The following is a 23,009-nucleotide window of genomic DNA, read 5'->3' on the forward strand; positions in this document are numbered from 1 at the left end:
AGCGCGGCCAGACAGGGTCTGGACAGCGTGTCTGAGTTGCCCCGAAAATTCCCGCCAAATCATCCGCTTCAGGCAGGGCCGGTTCTGGCACAGCTAGCCCCTTGCGGGCTGCTGACGCAGAAATGATGGCGGGCAGCTCCTGGAGCAGTGCTCTTACTGCTGGCAGGGAGGAGCGAGAAGCCACTGGGGCAGAAGGACCCGCTGAGCGAAGCTCGTCGACCTCCGTTATGTCTAGGAGGGACGCCGCCTCATCGTAGTTTTCGCTGTCAGTGACGTCATCCAGCCGGTTGAAGCCAGCCGGCTCCTGACCGGCGTCGAAGAAAACCAAAGCCTTGTCCAGCGGGTAGGAGTCAGCCACCGGAAATTCTTCGTCGGCGGCGGGAGTGAAGTACTCGACCTGGCGAATCTTCTCCGCCACGGGCAGAGCGGCACAGAACGGGCACGAGGCCTGCGGGGTCAAGGCCAGGCCAGCGTGGTGAGCCCCGAGACAGACCTCACACTTAGCGTGCAGGTCGCCGCTGGAAATGGAGCCCGTCTGGCAGGTCGGGCAGGGTCTGGTGTCGCTGGACATGGCTGGTAAGTCGTCTTCGGATAATTTGCTCTTTTGAGATAATATTTGCTCTTTAATAAAGCTCTCAAGCTTGGCATGAAGAGAAAAAGGAGGTGAGCAGTGGGGTCACTGCGGTTATATACCACGAGGGGGCCCACTATTGGTGGGCGTACATTTAAGCTCTTCATGATTGGCTGATGCGGAGATCATCCTTCCAATAGCAGCTAGCTTAAGGGCTAATACTAGACGAAATAGAACAACAATTTTCAGAGTTTTATAATATATGCACACTTAAGGTGAAGTCTCAAATGCCACAGTGTGCCACTTGTGAAAGGAATAGTTCAACGCTCCTTCTACGGAATAGTTTTTGTTGTCCAACTTTAAAATCAGCTTTGTTAACATTCAGTGACAAATCAAGTTTATCGAAACCGCCCCGCCTATACCCGAGTACACCTGTGCGCTGGTGGACTGGGCTGGAACTACAGTTTATTCAGGAGAGTTTCTCCGGACCCTGCCGTTGGATTATTGAAGCCCTTCAGGTTAGTTAGGAAACCTCTGAGCCAATAAAATCGCTTGCTTTTGATTATTTTTAGGCTGGTTTTTTGGGATTTGGCGTCGGAAGGATGCACGCTAAAACAGCAACAAATCAGCTTTGTGTGATGTTGTGAAGATGGATTACACAAAGGGATTGGATTGTTTTTACTAGGGCTGCAACTAACGATTATTTTCATAATTGATTAATCTGTTGATTATTTTTTCGATTAATCGATTAATCGGTTTGTTATTGTTTAGCTATTTAACCTATACAAGTGATGAATGCATTTCAGTTAAGAAAAAGAAAAACATAAGAGAATTGTGCAGTTGACTGCAATCTATTTTATTGCACATGAACACAGTCAGCAGTGTAAAATGAGCTAAACAGTGCAACATATCAGTCCAGAATAACTTTTTGGCATCAAAATATAAGAGTTAAATTCCATAAAAAATAATGTAGTACATGTTAACAAAAATATCTCTGCTCTTTTAACAAATTGCCCATTGGGGGGTGAGTGTCTTGTTTCCCTATGTAGTTGTCCATCGTTGCTTGTTTTTCTCTGCATAAGAAACACAAATAGACTGAAATAAGTACACATATAAAATAAAGAAGCACACACACTACAACACTAAATCAATATTATATTATTTGAATTAATTAATAATATACAGTAATCATTTATTTTGATAAAAATGTGTTGTGAGGCATTTTACAGTGTTAGATAGTAAAACAGCCTTTTAATAGTAAAAAAATGACTTTTTCTGAATTTCTCCTGTATTTAAAAATTGAAAGCGTACAACTATGCTGCGTTATATTCACCTGGACACACCTTGTCTGTATATTTTTCTCCGCGGAGTTGGCCTTTTTTGAATGAGGAACATAGTTATGGGTTTGTGCCGTTTTTCTCTTAACGAGAACATTCTTATAAACAGACATGCTAAATTTGGCAAGCGCATGATTCACAACACGGAGATTCACGATTGCATCTAGTCAATCAGAAGTAGAACACCGCAGACTGATGCGGCAAAAAAACATGTTTTACATCCACTATAACGAACTCAGCTAAAACACTTAAGTCCCAAATTTGATCTGTGTGTAGTGATGGACCACTATATTTAGCTTGTTTATTTTCTGTTAATTACCGGGCTGGCTCTTCCTCTGCTGCATCAGCCCCCACATGTTTTCGTCTCAAATGTTCACTTGGGGATGTCGTGCTTCCGTCCCATGCTAGATGGTTTTTGCATATTTTGCAGGTCACCCATCTTTTCATGGCATCTAGAGTGAAGTGCTCCCATACTCGTGAGGTTGTCGTCCGGGGTTTCTCTTCAGTTTTGTCGCTTCTATTTTTCTTCCGTATTTCTTCTTGTTCCGCCATCTCTCACAGCAAGATGCGCGTCAGTAACGTGTTACGTCATGAAAACCGAGGGCAGTAATTGGCTCGTTTCTTCTTCTACGGCTCCACTGGTAGATCAGTGGCTCATTACTGCCACACACTGGCGGCAAATTTAACAGATTGTAACCGATGTCAGATTGTGGTAAAAATATACTAAGCGGTAAAATGTGATTATTAAACAACTAATCGATGACTAAAAAAGTTAACTATTTTAATAATCGATTAAATCGATTACTTGTTTCAGCTCTAGTTTTTACAGTAACATGGATTATGACAATGAATCAGCAAAGGTAAGACTGAATTTACACTTTTCACGTCATGAAACGAGGTGTGGTTTGTTAGCTGCTGGCTCTGTGAATTTTGCACGTAGAGTGCATAAATATTGTTGGAAAGAGAAGTCTGGGCTTTAATTTAAACGGTGGATTCTGTGGATAGGATATTGGATCTTCGCTACTGTGTGTTTTTCTCTAAATGCATATTTGGTGTCTTTTTACATCCTTCTGATTTAACAGCTTATTGTTGAATTGGATGTTGTTGATGGAGAAAACTCGGGTTCTGTTGTTTGGAAGATGAGTTCTTCCATTCTGCATGTGTGCAGTTTATACGCTGGTGACTATTAAGCATGCTTTTGGAAGGACTTTGTTACTGTGAAGCGGACCCGTTACTGGATTGAGGTTGAGTTTCAATTTACAACTGATGACATCCACAGACAACATCCCCCACACTTTTGAAAAGCTTGCAACGCGCCTGACCCTTGGGATGGGTGGAACGCAACACCCGAACTTAGCGGTGCCGTTCCCTTGTTCGTCATGCTGGCTCAGAGCAACGAACGCACTTTTTGCTGAGGTTTCTGGAATCAGCGCTGCTTTCAAACGTGAACGTTAGTCCACTCAGTGTCGTTAAGCAGCTGATAATAACTGGGCTGACTCCGACACGTGCCGGTGAACCAACCCACCTTCATGTCGCTAGTGTTCTACCAGGTGGTGATGTTAGCCCCAGGCTCCAGTTAGCTTCCAGCTAAAAGACTACAGCACTCTCCTCCCAGTCCTACCCTGCTAAAGAGGGCCTGGAAAAGTTCCCCCACACATCAAAGTGATTTTTCATTTATGAACTTTTATAACCTTGTTAATCAGGATAGTTGATTTGCTGCTGCACTTAAACTGTCAGTCAGAAGCTCTGCTAGCCAGTTATCTTAAGAGGAGCTAGTTCAATTTGTTAGCTTGTTATCAGAATCATAGTTGAAGTTTCATCATCTGAGCTGCTTTTTAAGATCTAGGTAAACTTGTTCAATTTGGGGTTAAAACCAAACGTTTTCACATATTTTCCATGTAGTTTTTTTGCCAGTTCCTCTTCTGAAAGGTAGACAATTATTTTTGTCTTTCCCTCAGAAAATCTTAATTTTCTCCTAGTTTGGCCCAGCACAGTTCACTTCCCAATTACGGCAACAGCCTTATATCATAACCACATAAGTGGAGAAAATGCTCAGTAGCAATGAGAGAATTTGCTGTTGCATTTAAGTGATGTTAACTATTATTTAACATTTAAACTTATTTTCTGATTTTTTTATTTATTTAAAAACCCTGGTAAGGGATGTTTTTCTGTATTTGGAGGATCAGAACAAGTTTTATGGTGGTGGTGATGTTTTAAAGTCACTGAGAAACTGCATGCATGCAGTTTGTTGTTTTGCTGCTAATACAGTAGCAGGTGCAGCTCCATATTTTTGCAATAAAAATGTTATGTTGTAATGGAATTCATGCATTAGATTTTGTTTGCTTTGAGCCCAGAGCAGACGTCACACGCCAGACGACATCAACACTGCATACTTTAGTATTTGTTCATTTATCGTGAGTAATATCGACATCGCAATATTAAGCACTGTTATCGAATATCGCAGGTTTTCCTAATATCGTGCAGCCCTACTCTACGGTTAGGACGAAGAGATCGGCATGCATCACAAAGCCCATAATCACTCATGTACTGTTTAACTATGTTAGTGGATTGCCAATTGCGCTGAGTCCCAGCTGTACTGAGCCTGTCTTTTAAAGAGTTCATCGAAAAATTAAAATCACCTCCAAGTATAAGTGGACAGTCCAAGTGTTCGGAGAGTACAGAGAAAAAATTATGAAAGAATGAAGGGTCATCACTATTTGGACAGTATATGCTGACATTACCTGAGCTTTGGTTCTGTATAGATATTTTTAACATTATAAATCTACCCTCTGGATCAGAGACTTTGTCCAATACTGTGAAATAGAGTTTTTGTGTATTAAAATAGCTACACCTCTTTGACTAGAGTTATAGCAGGCAGAGAACATGCTGGGAAACTCAGGTGTTTTAAGTTCATCTGCAGATGTGGCAGATCTATGAGTCTCTTGTAACAATATTACGTCTGCTTGCACTCTCTTTAGCTGATCAAAAATCTCTCTGGAGCCAGCTCCATGTACGTTCCATGAGACAAACCTTAGTGCACCCATAGATGTGTGTGAGTGGCTAGAATATGACGCCTTCATGTGAATAAGATGGAATAAGTAACTAAATATATATAATAATATGTTAATAAATAACAGAAAAGTAAATGATGATAATAATAAAGATCCAACAGTGTTTGTGGTTGTATTATTTGACGCATAAATTATGATATTGTGCTGTGATTTTAATGTGTGTGTGTGTGTGTGTGTGTGTGTGTGTGTGTGTGTGTGTGTGTGTGTGTGTGTGTGTGTGTGTGTGTGTGTGTGTGTGTGTGTGTGTGTGTACGCGTGCTGAGTGACGCAGTGTTGGAAAGTTGCGTAGTTGTGCCGTACAGATGTAAAGGTACAGAAGCAGGTAAAGAGGAAAGGAAAATACAGATACAGGTTAAAGAAGAAGAAAGAACTAAAAAGAAAAGGTGATAGGGTGTGAGGTGGTGATGAACAGGTGATATCATCTAGAAAATGGATTTAGCAGCTGTTTAATCCTGACGTGATCAAACCCAGTGAATCCTGATAAGAATAGTAAATGTCTGACCTGATGTTGGGCTAATACAGCCAGTCTGTCACTCCTCGCTCCTTGTAAAGCTTATTGTCCACATAAAGCTTATCCACCGAGATGACAGCCCTCTTCCCATCCTGGATAAACTTTTTACGCAGCGGAAAGAGGACTCTGCGCCGATCCAGGATTTCCTTCGGGAACTGATCATTCACGCTGAAATCTTTTCCTTTGAGCTCTCTTCCGTGACTTTTAACAAGATCCTTCTGCTTAAAATGTTCAAATTTAGCCACGATGGGACGAGGTCTTCTGCTGTCCACTCTTTTAGCTCCAAGGCGATGTACCCGGTGAAAGGTGATGTTTTTTACCGTTTCTTTCGGTATCTTCATTTGAGTCTGGAGAAAGTTTTTTATTGTTTGCTCGCAGTTCTCCATCCCTCCTGTCTGCTCCGGCAGACCTGCGAACACCAAATTATCCCTCCTGCTACGGGCCTGAAGGTCCCAAACCGTCTCCTTCAGAGTCTTGTTGTCCTGGATGATCCGCATCATTCCCTCTTCCAGGGAAGAAACGGACTCCCGAAGAGACGCGTTCTCAGCAGCGAACCGCTCAACCTGCTCTTGAATGAACTCCAAAGATGTTCGGAAGTTCTGAAACTCGTCGTCGTCGTCGTCGTCGTCGTCGTCTTCCTCCGCTTATCCGGGTCCGGGTCGCGGGGGCAGCATCCCAATTAGGGAGCTCCAGGCCGTCCTCTCCCCAGCCTTGTCCACCAGCTCCTCCGGCAGGACCCCAAGGCGTTCCCGGACCAGATTGGAGATGTAACCTCTCCAATGTGTCCTGGGTCGACCCGGGGGCCTTCTGCCGGCAGGACATGCCCGAAACACCTCCCCGGGGAGGCGTCCAGGAGGCATCCTGACCAGATGCCCAAACCACCTCAACTGGCTCCTTTCGATCCGGAGGAGCAGCGGTTCTACTCCGAGTCCCTCCCAAATGTCCGAGCTCCTCACCCTATCTCTAAGGCTGAGCCCGGCCACCCTACGGAGGAAACTCATTTCGGCCGCTTGTATCCGCGATCTCGTTCTTTCGGTCATTACCCAAAGCTCATGACCATAGGTGAGGATTGGGACGTAGATCGACCGGTAAATCGAGAGCCTGGCTTTCTGGCTCAGCTCCCTCTTCCCCACGACAGATCGGCTCAGCGTCCGCATCACTGCAGACGCCGAACCAATCCGCCTGTCGTTCTGAAACTCTTGGTGTAGAACCTCAAGCAGATGAAGTCGCCCCTCAAATCCCAAAAGCTGTTTATCTATAGAATCTAATAATTCTAATATGTCCTTCCGGGGAGATAAGGCCTCTAGCGAGTCCTGAGGACAGCTCCTCTTGGTCCCAGGCGTTTCGGTCTCAGCTGCTGATTTCCTTGGACTCATAACGAAAAACTCAGAAACTTCGTCAATATAATTTGGTAAACTTTCTAAATTTTCTCCACTTACTCCAGGTTGAGTGAGTTATACTTACCAGATTATTTTTTGCATTGTCAGTGAATAAATTAGGCGAAAATGTGTCTTTTATTGTTTGTGGATGTTTGTTAACGAGCTCCCTTCAGCTTCAAACGCTGTCGTGTATCCGGTGTTCGGCCGTCAGCACATGCTCAGCTCACCTACAGTACACACCTTTCCACTAACCTGTCCTGTGTGGCCCTCACCATGTAACCCTCATGTCCATGCTGTCTCTGGAGGAGCAGATAGGAAACAAGACCTCCTGTAACCTAAAATGAACCAAAGCTTCCTCCCAGTTTCTCTTTAAGCTGGATTTAACATCAGTTTTTCATCGTGAAACAAAAGAATAAAGTAAAACAAAAACTTCTATCTTCCATTTCTCTCTCCCTTTAACTTTTCCGTGTGCCTAAATTAAAGAGACAGATGATAACCCTGCAGCCGCTATCACTGACCCCGCCCCCTGCCCAATACCGGATCTCCCTACATCACAACACTCGGTCTGAGCCCGACTGAACTGGAGTCTTCGAGGAGAAATAACGCGTGTCTGGAGGTGCGTCCTCCGATCCTCTCTCGTGTGAGCAGACACTGTGCTCCTCTCTCTCTCCCTGTCGGTGGCTGATTGAGCGAGCGGAGCGCCCTGCAAGACGACTCACTCAACATAAATCACCGGCCCAAATCCGACTGAACCGGTTGGGCCGACTCAGGCCTAGTCCACACGTAGCCGGGTTTTTTTAAAAACGAATATCCGCCCCTCCAGAAACTTGCATCCACACCACCTCGTTTTAAAAATAAACTCTGTCCACACGTACCCGGATAAATACGTTGTTAAGGACATGCCAGACCTGTAGGCGGCAGTACTTCCCCCGTTCTTAACCTCGTCCTTCGTCTGTGGTCTTCCGCAAGGAGCAGTAATTCCGCTTGCAAAAACAAACAAGCAAAACGTGCTTGGACAATTGATAAAGCGAGCGCAGCTCTGAGGGCATCCATGCTGTCGGCTAGTGTAAACACAGGTTGCACACGTGATGTCAGCATTTTTTTGTCGCGGAAAGTGACGTTGCGGACCTTAAAACTCCGGTTTTGTCTGTCCACACGCAGACACCCAAAACAGAGAAAACGCAGATCTTCACTTTGGCCGAAGTTTTTAAAAAGATCCGTTTTCGTGTGGATGACAGGCCAAAACATAGAAAAATATCTACGTTTTGGCAGATCCCCGTCTACGTGTGGACAGGGCCTAAGTTCCGGTTCTGTCTCAGGTTAGCGCTCAGCCCTGCAGTACCACATAAAGGCGGACCAATATTTCCTACTCGGTAAATGTGGAGCACACCCACTTTGACAGCTACTGGTTAAAAAAACAAAACTGCATTCCACTATAATCGATTATGGCGTACTCTTTTACAATGCAGAATCGTTTAGGTCAGCATCTCGACACATCAATTAGTTGATTATTTTCCTCAGCTCTACTGCCAGATGGGAGCGAGTCGAAGAGCTTGTCCAGGGTGACATGGGTCAGCTGTGATCCAACCTGCACGCCTCAATGTCCTGGAGGTGTACAGGTCCTGTATAAAGGGAAGTTTACAGCCAGTGACCTTCTCAGCAGAGCGCACAACTTGCTGCGTGGTCGCTGCAGCATAACATGGCAATTGATTTCTTTTGTTTGATAACTTTTGTGTTTTGATTTAGTGTTTCATTGAAACTCGTTTCATGTTTGTTTCCTTTTTTTGAGTTAGAACCAGTGCAGCGAGGTGGGTGATGGTGGGGTTGTTTTGTGTTGTTTGTTCAGTTTAAAAATATTGCAAATAAAAAAACCTCATTAAAAAACATTGCTATAACACTGCATGCTTACTTTGATTTACCAGTTTGTGCCATCAGAAACATTCAAACTGATTTTCATAAAGAGAAGTTGTGCTTTTGAGTCCACATGGTGTTATTGTGGTAAATCCCTTTCTGATTTTACAGGAAGCTGAGGACTCAGCCTCCCTATCTCACACTCAACACCAGAGCTGAGTGAGGGACAGAAAATCAACAACAGACAACCATACCCATAAATATCAGCAGTAGAAGTGCCACAAAACGATGAAAAAATGACCCTATCCGCCACTCCATCAACTTAAGCGTCGGGCTCCAACTCTCCTCTGCTGACGCTCACTGCAACCACCATAACAATTAAATCCAGGAGAAAATGTGTAGAGTAGTTGACACAGCAGATCCTGGGTCAGTCAGGAGTGTTTGCTTTGGGGATCACATGATCGGGTTGACTGAAATAACAATTTCAATTAGAAAACAATAGAGCTACTTGGATTATCCAGACTTGGAATGAATGCCAGATAGCCTACAGCTTGCCTATTGAGTTATTTGGATATGGTACACAGCTGTACACAAAGTTTCTAACTTATTGCTGCGTCACAGCCATCGGTGAAATAGCCAGTCAGCATATAGCTAGCTCATTTAATATTGAACGCTTATGTCTTGGCTGAGTGGCGGGGAAAACCAATCTTGCCTTTGTAGGGTGTTTTGTTTGGCCATTTATCAGGGCACCTGGGCCGCTGTGGGCCCCAACAAAATTTAATTAGCAATAAAAATAAAGTATTTTATCTGAATTGTTGACTTGTTGAACTGAATCTTATTTCTCTCTTTAGGTTTTGTCTCGACTCTGCTAAACAAACTCGTCAGAAGGTAGCGGTGAACTGGTCCAACTTCAGCCTCAAAAAGGTTTCTTCCAATGCAGCTGAATAACGTGGTCGGGTGTCGGGGGAGGGAGGACCACAACTTCACTCCACAGATACTTTCAGTAGAGCCCTGTTTGACCCGAAGCCTTCTGTCATCCCCATCCCTCTTCTCTCAACGCCAAGGGACCCTGGTTAAAAATCACCATCAGAAGACCAAAAGTCTATTTGAGGAAAAGCCTGTGAGCGTTCTCGAGGCCAACTGTTTTCTGTCATTGCAAAGAATGATATACAAGACAAATGCATCCATGTACTTACATATGTAGTATGTAAACTATTATCTTACATGAAATAAATGGTTTTATCACAAATCTAAGACATGTTAAACTGATGAATCAATTCAAGTTGGTGCTCATCACCCAGGTAATTTCCACAACCCCAAATCAGAATTTGTCTTCCTCTGTACATTTGTCCAAAAAGTCCATTTGGATCTTATATTGAGGAAAAGACTCCACAGCCATTGCAGCCTGTCGGTGCATCTGTTTTTGTCACGGTTTTAATCTGAGGCATATTTTAAGTGTGAATCACAAGCTAATTCATGAAATGGTAAACAGTGGACCTAGCTGCTTCAGCCATCTTGTTATGAAATGTTTTAAAAAATGAAAAAGCATGACCATTTTAAGTTAATTTGACAACAGCACTAATATAATCCCTAACTATATATATATATATATATATATATATATATATATATATATATATATATATATATATATATATTGCATTTGGCCTATGGGATGAATTTTAAAGACAATGAAGGATCTTTTCACATGTAACCTTGAGCATGATGATTTGTTGGACTGAAGAAACAGAACTCTGCTCCCCCTCGAGTTCTTTACTGACAAAGCTCGTGTGTGTGTTGCTTTTAGTGTCTGTCCCTTCTGTGGCATTAGTGATGAATTTTTCTAGTGATATCCAAAAACACTCTGCAGTCTTTAGAAGACAGTTTGTTGCCTATAATCTGTTATTTAAACTCTTTGCAACCTATTGTGCAATGCTAACGTTAGACCTATGACACAATGTTGCATTTAATTTAAATTCTTGTACATAATGAGTTGATATTTTGCCCAATCGATCTTTTTTTAATTTCCCAAGGGTTGTGTGTCAGCATCCTGTTCTAATTCTACTGCTCTTACCTGTATTGTTAACTTGAAGGCATCGCACTCCTAAACTTATTTGTGTGGAGCCTTGCAACTCTCACAGAAGAAACCTTCAGGACTATAGATCCTTTAGGGTTTTTTACACCAGTATAAATGTTTTGAGCGAAGGCTTTCATGAAGATTTATTCTTTTTTTTAAATCTGTGCAAGATTTTGTTTTTAATGTAATATCTGATGCTTTCCAGGTTATACTTAATTAGAAAAGATTATCTTAATGTTTTGAATGTAGATTTATACTATACCAACAATAGCCAAGTGTATGTTGGCTTGTTTCTTTTTTTATTCACTTTTGATACTGTGAAAATCTTTCATTCGGAAAGATTAAAACAATACAGTTTTGACTAAATAAAGTGTGATGTTTATCTTTTAGTTGGTATTCATACTGGATCTGTGCAGCAGCCACATTCGCAAGTCGAAGTTTCACCCTCCGCGTACTGTAGGGAACATCAGTGAGTGTCTCCTACTGTACCCCTGCTCTGCACGACTCAGGTGGAATAAAAATGTACTCGCTCAGTGCATACAGCTCTGACCAGCACACTGTACTAGTATTTCTACTGGCACTGCCTATTGGAGCTAGTGTAGCAGCTGCCGCCATTGATGTGTTCTCATTTGGCCCCAGTGCTCTTATTTCTACCGATGAAGGTGCGTACCCAGCTAAAACACATTTTGTCATGCTTTTTCACTAAATCAGACACATGGTATGGCATGATAGTTCACATATAAATATATAAAATAAATAAAAAATCTCAACAGGTAGACTAGCTGATCGTAACCCATGTGATCTGTTTTCAATAGTGTGCCGGTTGCTGCAACCGTAGGCTGCACGAAAAACAGGCATAGTTGCTCACCCTGTGTTGACTCCTGTTGGATTTGGAGAGTGAGGAACCCGCCCAGTATGGCGGCGACGCTGTTACACTCTCCAGCTTCGACATGAATTGGAGTCGATGCAGAGTGAGCTACTATGCCCCTTTTTTGTGCAGCCTACCATTACAACTATTACTACTATTGAAAACCGATCATATGAGATTACTGTTGACTTTACTAGCCTACCTGATGAGATTTTACATTTTATTTATTTTAATTAAAGTTGTTTAATTATATATATATTCTTATTATACTGCCATACTAAATGTCTGATTTTGTGGAAAAACATATGTTTTTTTTTATTGAGCAAGCACCTTCCTCATAGAAACAAATCAATAATATGCACTGGGAGCGAATGGAGACCCACCTAAGATGGCGGTCGGCCAGCCAGCTCCAATGAGCAGCGCGGCAGCGCCAGTCCACGAGGCGTCTACGTATTCGTCAATGACGCCAGATTCACACACCGAGTACTGAGCATAGATATCATAGGCTGTGTTCGAGATAAGCCAGTTCTGCGCAGATTTGACCACCGGTGATCGGCGCGCAGTGCTTGCCGGTTAGATTTGTGTCCGACTTGACGCCGACTTGCTCTGACGTCATAGGCGTCATTTTAACCGGGGACGCCGGGGAAATGTCCCCGGCAAAATTTGTGATTGGCAGCTGTGTCCCCCCCACTTTCAAAAACGCCTGCTGATGAGGATTTTTGTTTTACCAGCTCAGATCTTATCCAGGGGTCGGCAACCTGTTCCCATCAAAGAGCCATCATTACCCGTTTCCCACGGTAATTTTGGACGGACCTTAATAAGCAGTGACTTAAGTGAAGCAGGCAGGTCGCGCTAGAAAATTTAGTTTAAAAAGACGTCATAAATGTGTTCCCCCGTCCTTTTTATTTATAAAATATGAAGTAAAAACTCACAATTTAATTTTCATTCATTTGTCATTAATATGTAGTCTACACCCGTGCGTTAAGTGGACCATCTTCCAGTAAACGCAAAGCATCCAGTCCACCTCTCCAAATGCGTAAAATGTGCATCAGCCGCTAGTTAGGCGCGCCGCGTGCACCATCAGCTGATCAGCCCAGACAAGAGCAGAGCAAATAGAGAAAGAATAGAGGATAATTCTGTCTGGATGTGGATGGAGATTACATTTTACAGCAGCCTGATCATCATTTAAATACATAAACCATCACCTGTCTTCTAGTCCATGCTATCAGCATTATTTTAATTGGTGTGTGTGTTTTCCACTTCAAACACTGGTCTAACCAACCAGACCAGCGTGTCCAGTAACATATTAATGTTACAATTAAACAGTTTCACTTCATGTAGGCTAGGAACGTTTCACCTGCCGTGGCCCGATCGCTTCTGCTCCACATGAACTTTGTGCGTGATCAAATGTCTACGCATCATGCGTCTCCATATTAGAGACGGGAACAAGCGCTGTTCAGCCAAAGTTTCATAATTTCATAAAAAGAACATTTTTCCAAGTGACACATCCCTCAGAGAGACCGGGTTTCCAGACTGTTTCAGTGGGAGGAAATCTTATCGCATGGCCGTGGTTCTGCGCTGCGCTGCGAACCCCAGATCTTCAGCTCACTGTCCACCGTGGGCGCTCCGAGCCGCGCTGAACACAGTGTCCAGTATAAAGCTCTGATGTTCTGATGGGAATATTTTACCTCCGCAATGTGCATTAACGATTAAAATGTCAGCTCATCCATGCGCATCAGTGTGCGTCTGGGTAATTCTTTCAAACCAAGCAACATCCTTGAGTTCATCTGTCAAAATAAACAGTCAAATGGAAATATCTGTAACCTGCAGTTTAACTGTTTTGCCTTCTTGTGAAGATTGTTGCAAAGAGAAACAATTAAACTTGATTAACCCCAGAGCCACCCAGAGCACATGCGGGAAGGTTCCTCCCACTGCGAGCGTTTTCCAAACCCTGTCTCTCAGAGAGACTTGTCACTTAGAAAATGTTCCCTGATGATGAAACTTTGGCTGAATAGTGCTTGTTCCTGTCTCCAATGTGGCGACACATCCAGGAGCCGTCTGAGGAGAATCCCAGAATCTCACATCCTCTTCAGCTCATAAAGTGCCGATATGATTACGCACAAGCGTGACGCGTCAACCCGGTCTCACAGTAAGACCGGGTTGGACCTGTTCAGGTTTACGCAGACAATATTTACATTTAGAATTGGCATACAGATGTAAAATTAATGCAGTAAAATATAAAGCATTTTATTTAAATATCCATTCATTATTTTACAAACACAGAGAGCCGCATCAGATGGATGGAAGAGCCGCATGCGGCTCCAGAGCCGCCGACCCCTGTGCTAGCCTAATTTATTGTCCCCAGCAATTTTTAAACCCCACTCAAGTGTATGGTTATTGTCCCCAGCAATTCTGAAAACAAACTGACGCCTTTGTCTGACGTCATGCATACGTAGGCAACGATATCCTCGTTAGATAAAGGCAGCCGCAGATTTTGGAGCAAGGCGCTGCAGTTGCTCTCCACCGGCTGCTAAACTTAGAGGATGCACTCGGGAAACGCCTGGCACCTGATCTAAGATCTGATTGGTTCATATTTTGATCCAAACATCCGGTAGAACTGTAAATATAGGATCACAGTTAGAATACATAGTAATTGAAATCTGGTCAAGGAATTGTAGTATTAAAGTAATCAATTTTTATAATCCAGGCAACAGAATATTACATATAGATGAACTAGATACACATTTAGAAGGAAAAGTAATTTGGTGTGGGGACTTCAATGCACACAGTTCCTTATGGGGCAATAGCAATGATAGGAATGGGGCAGTTGTTGAGGAAATGATGGGAACAAAAAATGATGTATGTTTGAATGATGGAAGTGGTACAAGAATAAATATTAGAGCTGGTACAGAATCAGCAATTGACCTCACATTAGTGTCAGATTCGTTAGCAGGTTTTTGTTCATGGCAGGTAATGAAAGAAACAACTATTGGTAGTGACCATTATCCCATAATGACTGAACTTGAGATGAATATAGAACAATATGATACAGGGAAAGTACAAAATTGGTGTTTTAGTAAGGCAGATTGGGAAAAATTTAAAATTGTTTGTGACCAGGAAATGGAAAAAATAGACATGAATGTTGATGTTGATGCATTAAATTTTTCTGTTTGTAATGCAGCTTTGAAGGCAGCAAACCAGGCAATAAAGAAGAAAGTAGGTAAGGGAAGAAAGAAGATGGTACCCTGGTGGACAAAGGATTGTGATGAAATTATTAAGGATCGAAATGAAGCTTTTAGAATTTTAAAGAGGATTCACTGTTTTGTTGATTATATGGAATATAAAAAATTACAGGCTAAGGTAAGAAGAACTGTTAAAAATGCAAAGAAGGAGTATTGGAGGGGCTTTTGTAATTCTGTGGGGAGGGAGACAAAAATACAAAATGTTTGGTCAATGATTAAGAGAATGAATGGCATAAGGAAAGAATATGGATATCCAATATTAAATGATGGTGTAGTAACAGCAGTAAAAGACGTAGAGAAGGCAAATTTGTTAGCTAAGACATTTGTTACAATTCATAGTTTAGATAATGTTAGTGAAGAAGGTCAAAGAGGCAGGGAAAATACATTTCTGGAATATATAGAGTTATTGGAACAGGATGAAGATAATGATAACTTGTTAAATATTTTATTTACAAAAACAGAATTAAATCGAGTTTTACAAAAATCCAAGGTATCCGCACCAGGTAAAGATCAGATTTGTTATATTATGATAAACCATTTTAGTGATAAAGCTAAAGAAATTTTATTAGAATTATATAACAGAGTTTGGGAGGGTGGGATATTGCCACAAAGCTGGAAGGAAGCAGTGGTTGTACCCATAAGAAGACCAGGAAAAGATAATACCGATCCAGGAAACTATAGACCTATAGCGTTAACATCTAACATTTGTAAGATAATGAAGTGCATGATAAATGAAAGATTAATGTACTACATTGAAAGTAAAGGATACATATCTAACTGTCAAAGTGGTTTTAGAAGAGGAAGGAATACGATGGATCCTGTTTTATGTTTAGAACAGGAAGTTAGGAAAGCTCAAATAAACAAAGAGAGTGTAGTTGTTGTATTTTTTGATGTTGAAAAGGCTTATGATACGAAGTGGAGAGAAGGCCTTTTAATTAAAATCAGAAAAATGGACGAATGTTTCAATGGATCAAGAACTTTTTAATGGGAAGACAAATTCAAATGAGAATTGGGAAGATTTTGTCTGAAAAGTTTCCTGTGGAAAATGATACACCACAAGGTAGTATAGTGAGCCCATTATTATGTTCTCTAATGATAAATGATGTTTTTAGTGGTATAAAAGATGGGATGGGGTTTTTACTTTTTGCAGATGATGGGGCAATATAGAAAAGAGGGGAAAATGTGGAGTTTATTGTAAGGAAACTTCAAGAAGCAATAGGCAAAGTGGAGGAATGGTCGTACAAATGGGGTTTTACATTCTCGGTGGATAAAACTAAGATGATTTTCTTTACAAGGAAAAAAGTAAGAGAGGATCTTAGACTTAAATTATATAGTCAAGAGTTAGAAAGGGTAAATAAATTTAAATTCTTAGGTGTATGGTTTGATGAAAGGTTAACTTGGGGTGTACATATTCAGAGTATAATGGATAAGAGTAAAAAGGTTCTAAATATGATGAGGTGTTTAGTTGGGAGTGAATGGGGTGCAGACAGGAACTCTATGAAGACCATATATAATGGATTGATCAGATCAGTATTAGATTATGGGTGTGTGGCATATAATTCAGCAGCAAAAACTACTCTTTTAAAATTAAATTCTATCCAGAATTAGGCACCGAGACTCTGTACAGGAGCATTTAAAACAACCCCTATAGCTGCTTTACAGGTAGAGATGGGTGAGACGCCAATAGCAATCAGACGTGAACAAATAGCTTTAAATTATTGGGCAAATCTTCGGGGTCAGAAAGAAGATCATCCAACACATGACATACTAAAACCTTGCTGGGAGAAAGAAAAGAAGTAAACAAAAAGTTTTGGATGGATGATGATCAAAAAAACAGTAGAACTTAAATTAGATCAGTTTAAAATCAGTCAAAGAGTTCCATTACCTGCTATTCCACCATGGATTCTTCCTGAGGCATCTGTTGATTTTACTTTATTAGGGAGAAAGAATAAGGTCATTCATACTAAACTCACATACAGCACAGGATTATATCGATCACTATTATAACTGTGTAAAAATATATACAGATGCATCTAAGAATACTGCAGATCATATTGGAATAGCTTTTATTGCTCCTGAGTTTCATGTTAGAGTAAAAGAGGGTGAGTGATGGATTATCAGTACACACAGGTGAAATGCTCGCAATACTGTTAGCTGTTCAGTGGGTGGAAGAAAACAGACCATTATTCTCAGTTATTTGTTCAGACTCCAGCTCATCATTAACCAGTTTAACGTGCAGCCATTCAGAAAGCAGACCAGACATACTACTAGAGATTCAGCTAATACTTTATAGAATAGCCATGATGGGACTTAAAATACATTTTTTTATGGATTCCAGCTCATTGTGGAATCAGAGGTAATGAAGGAGTCGATAAGATGGCTAAGGACGCAACAATAAATACATCGGTTCAGTTAGATATTCAATTTTGTCAAAGAGAGATCAAGAGCATAATAAGGCAAGAAATGAAAAACAAATTGCAAAAACAATGGGAGGAGGAAAGGAGGGGAAGATGGTTGTATAAAATTCAAAGAAGAGAGGGAGAAATGAGAAACACTGGAAGGAGAGAGGAGGTGATCATTGCTAGACTGAGGTTTGGACATACTGGGTTAAACAATACATTATTCATGATAGGGAAACATAGTACAGAGAAATGTGAGTATTGTGGAGAAGACGAAACTATAGATCATGTTATATTACAATGTCAGAAATATCAGGCGGAAAGGACAATGGTTCAAAATCTTAGTCAGATGAAAGTGAAACTGGATCTTGTTGATTTATTGAGACAGAATTCAAAAAGTGTCTGTTTTCAGATTTTATTTCGGTTTTTGAAAGAGATAAGGATGTTTGGGAGAATTTGAGTTTTTTTTCTCCCTGTTTGATTTTGTTTTGTGAGCGCTGTTCCAGACCACACTCCACACTAGTTGGTAGCGGTAATGCACCATTCGTTGTTTGCCAACCGCCAATAAAACACCAAAAGAAGAAGAAGAATCTTTTGCACAGCTGCGGAGCCTCTCGGATCCGGATGCGGAGCTATGGAGTTTCCGCTGCCGAATAGAGTCTTATTTTTCCGGGCGCTGCATGCGGCTCCATGCATGTGAGACGTGGGCCAGCTTTTTAACGACAGGGATATATCACGCTAGTTCACAGTGTAGAGTTCACGTTATTCATACTAGTATGTAGACGTATTGTGTCGGGTTTCTAATCAACGCTCTGCAAACCATTCATTGCTTTACGGCGTATGACGTAATTTCCTGTGACACGGGGGTCAACACGAGTGGCGCGAGAGCAGGTCCCGGAGTTGATTTGTGATTATGGACCACGAGAGATTCATCATAGAGGTGCAACACCACGCCGTTTTATATGATTGCTCGCATGCTTTCTATAAGGACCACACCAGAACGGAGAGGGCATGGAATGAAATAGCAGCAACTCTGGGAAGTACGGGTGAGTGTTTAATTAGCCTGTGGGAAATGGCTGTTTACAAATACAGTGTTCGGTTGATCTGTTTCTCAAAACGATCACTTTAATTCAGCTCTTTTTTACTTGTACCTTGCATTTGATCATGTTTTTGACTTGTTGATTTTTTTATTCATTCCTGTAATCTTTTACTGCATACGAACAGATACTATTTTAGAAATACATCTAAAGATGAACTTGCCTTGAACTAAAGAGCTGTGCTCCTAAACAGTTGAGAGAGTACATTGTAGGGTTGTTAATTATGCTGATCTGCATAGCAATGAATGCAACCTATTTTCATAGGTAGGTGATGTAGTGGCAAGTCGATAAGGGTAAGGTGTTGGCCAGACTCAGCATTAAAATGGTAGAAATTCAGTATAACTACACTTTACCATCTATATAAATATGAACTCGGTTCAGTTTTTCATTTTGTTAAGGAATTTTGTCATAAATCATTACAGAAAATCAAAATCCTCTCCTCCAGAGAGTGAAGAACTGCGTTCTGCATACATCACTCCAGCACATAAAACAAGGTAGCTGCTGATGCTAGTATTGTGAATGACTGTATTCTGTTTACTTGCGTGCACTTAATTATAACAGAAAATTGCGTTTGCAGCTGCAGCAATAGGTTTGAGCCATATGTCCGTGTCCTACACGCATTTTTAAATAACATAGGTCAGGTCTGATCTAAAATAATAACCTACATCTATAAATCTATCTAGAACCACATCGCTACTCCTGGGGTGTTTCTCAATAGAGCCCTGCACTGGAGCCCTCGGCCCGGGGGTCAGCCCGGCCCGACAGCCGGAGCCGCATGGAGCCGCATGCAGCGCCCAAAAACGAATTTAAACCCTGGTCACCTAGGATTTTCTCTCAGTACCACAACAAACAACAAACTTGTCTCACCAAATCTCTCCACTCAGGGCTTGAGTTTGTGGATCCGCATTCCTCCTAGTGACGTCAAGACCTCACCGACCCCCCAACAAAACTCAGCGCTGGAGGAGATTTAGGTTGTCGACATTCCTCCAGCGTTGGTTCTCTGCGCCGCGAGGTGATGGGATCCCAGCTTTCGAAGGACCAAATTATGTCATGGATTTTATCAATATGTTTATCAATAACCCATTTCCTATAGAGAAGAGAGAAGGAGACAATGAGCAGACAAGCCAAACAGTTATAAGTGTGACATAATGCAGGAGGCAAATGCCCCGAACATCTGTTCACAGAGTTGAGAGAGAGAGAGAGAGAGAGAGAGAGAGAGAGAGAGAGAGAGAGAGAGAGAGAGAGAGAGAGAGAGAGAGAGAGAGAGAGAGAGAGAGAGAGAGAGAGAGAGAGAGAGAGAGAGAGAGAGAGAGAGAGAGAGAGAGAGAGAGAGAGAGAGAGAGAGAGAGAGAGAGAGAGAGAGAGAGAGAGAGAGAGAGAGAGAGAGAGAGAGAGAGATCAAGAATGTGTGTGGGTGAAGAATGTGTGTGGGTGTGTCTTGTGTGGGTGTGTCATGTCATGCAAAGAGGTATAGAGCAATACATTTACTTTCAGTGACTGAGTCAATGATCAAGAGTTAGTAAACATACATTTTTCCATAACAGTATTGCAGTACACACCATGTGGATAGAGTTTGACATGGTAGAATGTCGTAGCCCATAACGAAAAGCCAGGCTGATAAGGGAATCACCAAAGTGAACAAACAAAAAATATAGATTTTAAAAATTATATATTATTATTTTGTTTCTATTTCCAGCCAATGACTGCAAGTCTCGATGGAAGCAGCTCAGAGACTCCTTTGTAAAGTACAGAAAAAAAACATCCCTTCCAAGTGGCGCAGCAGGTGGGTCCCAGAAAGACTGGAAGTATGCTGAGTTAATGTCTTTTCTCATCCCATTCCTCCAGTCAAGAAGGTATGTAAAGGTCATTTTGTCCTAAAATGTTTTTCATATGTACTTACTGCTGTTTACTCTAGCCTAGGTGCATATACAGCAGGTTGTAATAATTAATAAATATAAATAATATTTTCTAATTGAATGGAGTGCACTTAGTTGACCACACAGTGGGTAAATTCACACGTTAAGGCAGCACACCAAAAGAAATATATTCAAGTGGAAAGTGAAAAACACATGCAGTAGGCTATAGATTAACACCTAACATTAAAAAAATTATATTGGATTTTAATTCATTAAAATGTAATGCAATAATTTTCCCTCTTCTTTTTAGTTCTAAAATCAACTTGGGCCCCATGCCCACATCAGGGACTGTAGAAGGGGTGGAAGCAGGAGAGGATGAAAAGTTAGAGACCCCGTCATCACAAGAATCATGTGCACCTTCACCAATTCCACACCTTCCAGTGGTTCCAACATCAGAGGACGTGGAGCGTGTGTTTGAGTCTGGAAGCCCCGGAGAGAGAGCTCAGCCTCCTGGACAGGAGATGAAGAGGAGGAACACACAGGTTTCAGATTTGGAGGACAGATTAATGGGTGTACAGCCCAATACAGAACAGGATGAGGCTTATCATTTTGCTCTGAGCACAGTCCCTCTCTTATTAAACCTGAATAAAACTAGAAGGCGACAGGCAAAGCGGGAAATAATGAGAGTACTTGATCTCCTCAATGAGGAAGAGGAAGGGGAGCAAGTTGCTGCATTTCATGTAAAAGCGGAGTGTACTTACCCATTGTAGGAGTCAAGTGAATTAATAATGTCCAATAAAAGTAACATGACCAATAAGAGTGGCTTTTGTTGACCAGCTCCTCGCTATACTCAGTAGGTATCGCTTAAACTCACATAAACCCGAGATTTGGTGCTCTAGTGAGAACAAATTTCCTGAGAGGTTCAGCACACGAACCAGTGTGAATGGCAGTCAGAGCTAGCCTACAAAGCTAGACAAACCATAGAAGTAGAAATTTTTTGCTTTACAGGGTGGTCAAACCTCAATCTATTGTAGCCTCAGCAGGTCTACCATTGGCCTGGCCCAGTTTAGGCTGGGCCAATCACAGCACTCTGTTTGTTGAGAACCATTATGCAAGCTTAGCATCATTATTGCAGAGGTTTTTGTTTTAGTTTTTTCTAAGACGACGGCAGAGCTGGAACAAAGCCTCAGTTGTGCGTGGCCATACAGTGCTGCGAGTGCATAGGGTGTCCCACTTCTCAAGTGTGGACTTTGGCACCGCCCTTTTTGCACCTTTGATCTGCACTTTGCCAAAGCCCGCATTGGTGCACACATCATTACACACAATCGATAGCTGCATGGAAATTTTGAGTAGAAGGTGCAGAAATGGCTCAAGTGTCCTTTCCTAAAATACGCATTTTCACGTGTAAATGTTGAAATGTTAAAAGTGTGATTGTTGTGTACATATAGGGAGACTAAGTCACTTCCGCATCACGGGTCCCCGGAAGAACGAAAAAATTAACGTTAGTCAATGGGGCTAAAAACGTAATTTTCTCATTCCGCTTGTTCTGTGCCGTGGATTTCACATATGATCTCCATGAATTTTAAAGACATGTTTTGATACTAAGAATGCCTCGCCTCTCATTGCGCCCCAGGGCAGCTGTGGCTACATCGTAACTCATCACCACCAGTGTGTGAATGGATGAATGATACACTGTATTGTAAAGCGCTTTGGAGTCCTTACTCTGAGAGGCGCTATACAAGTGCGGGCCATTTATCATTTAACTAGCTTATTTTCGAACTGGGGAAAATGCTATTTTAGGTTTTGTGTGAAAACAAATGCGCTTCACGAAAGTGAAGTCATCAAACCAGACAAGGAGTAAACTGAGGAAAATGGGTGATTGGGGGGCGTCATTTGGAATTCTAGGATGTCCAAGGAAGATCCTGCCTTTCTTGCCTCTGACTGGCTATAAAGGCTCTACCACGATTGGCTATTTCATTTAGCAGCAAACCGGCTGTGCTTGCTAAGTGCAGACTGTGCTTCTGCCACGCTATTAGGGAGTTTTGTAAAGAAAATGTGAGCTTGGCGCCAAAATAACCATTCTGTCCTGTTTAGCAAAACATTTTATGCTTTAAGTTTAATAAAAAACTGAAAAACGTTTTATGTGAATTCATAATCTTGTTGCATTTATCAAACTGTTGGACTTACTTTATATCTCTTGGCTGTCAAGTATTAGAGTACATAGGATAAACATATGTGCCTTGCCTGGGTATGACATTTATTAAAACTGCCCTATTCTGCCCAGTTGTGTGCATCAGGTCTGTTTCTTTTCGCGGATAATGAAAACTGGTGAAAAATAGGTCTAAATCATTATCAGCTTTAGCTTAATTTTTGATTAAATGATACACATTTAATCTGATGATGAGAGATGTGCTCTAACTTGTAAACAGCCTTTACTTATAAAAGTGAAGACATAGGATAGCCTAATAAGTAATAAGATAACCCCAATAGAGCTAAATAGAAATAAAAATTCAGTCTTAACAGTGATAAAATGCAACAAGATTTATTACAAGTTCACATTTGACGTTTTTCAGGTTCTTTTACGAAAGAAACTGAAACTGGTTTGTTGCAAAACAAGAAAGGATGTTTATTATAGCAATGACTTTAAATTTTCTTCAAAAAACTCAAGATCTGGCTGTAAACTTAAAAACCTGCTGCAGCAGGGAGAACTGTTTCCTCTTTCACGAAATAGCCAATCGTAGGAGAGCCCT

General features: G+C 41.5%; 2 protein-coding genes across 3 annotated transcripts in view; both read left to right on the plus strand.

Moving 5' to 3' along the window:
• Window positions 1–9,678, plus strand: part of fam193b (family with sequence similarity 193 member B) — a 42,547-nt gene extending 32,869 nt beyond the window's left edge. Inside the window, exon 10 of the mRNA XM_015971753.3 lies at window positions 9,572–9,678. Coding sequence (XP_015827239.3) covers window positions 9,572–9,668 — 97 coding nt within the window. The 3' untranslated portion in view covers window positions 9,669–9,678. The remainder of the gene's footprint in view (window positions 1–9,571) is intronic.
• Window positions 9,679–18,077: 8,399 nt separating this feature from the next.
• Window positions 18,078–21,076, plus strand: LOC107393272 (uncharacterized). Of its 2 annotated transcripts, XM_070555626.1 has the most exons (4): window positions 18,078–18,352; window positions 18,826–18,897; window positions 20,100–20,256; window positions 20,570–21,076. In XM_070555626.1, the coding sequence occupies exons 1-4, from the start codon at window positions 18,220–18,222 to the stop codon at window positions 21,027–21,029; spliced, it is 822 nt and encodes a 273-aa protein (XP_070411727.1). In that variant the 5' UTR covers window positions 18,078–18,219; the 3' UTR covers window positions 21,030–21,076. The 2 variants fall into 2 exon arrangements, with proteins under 2 accessions (XP_070411727.1, XP_070411730.1); XM_070555629.1 differs by lacking the exon at window positions 18,826–18,897.
• The last annotated feature ends 1,933 nt before the right edge of the window (window positions 21,077–23,009 follow it).

The sequence above is a fragment of the Nothobranchius furzeri genome, chromosome 1, assembly GCF_043380555.1.
Source record: "Nothobranchius furzeri strain GRZ-AD chromosome 1, NfurGRZ-RIMD1, whole genome shotgun sequence".
Lineage (NCBI taxonomy): Eukaryota > Metazoa > Chordata > Actinopteri > Cyprinodontiformes > Nothobranchiidae > Nothobranchius > Nothobranchius furzeri.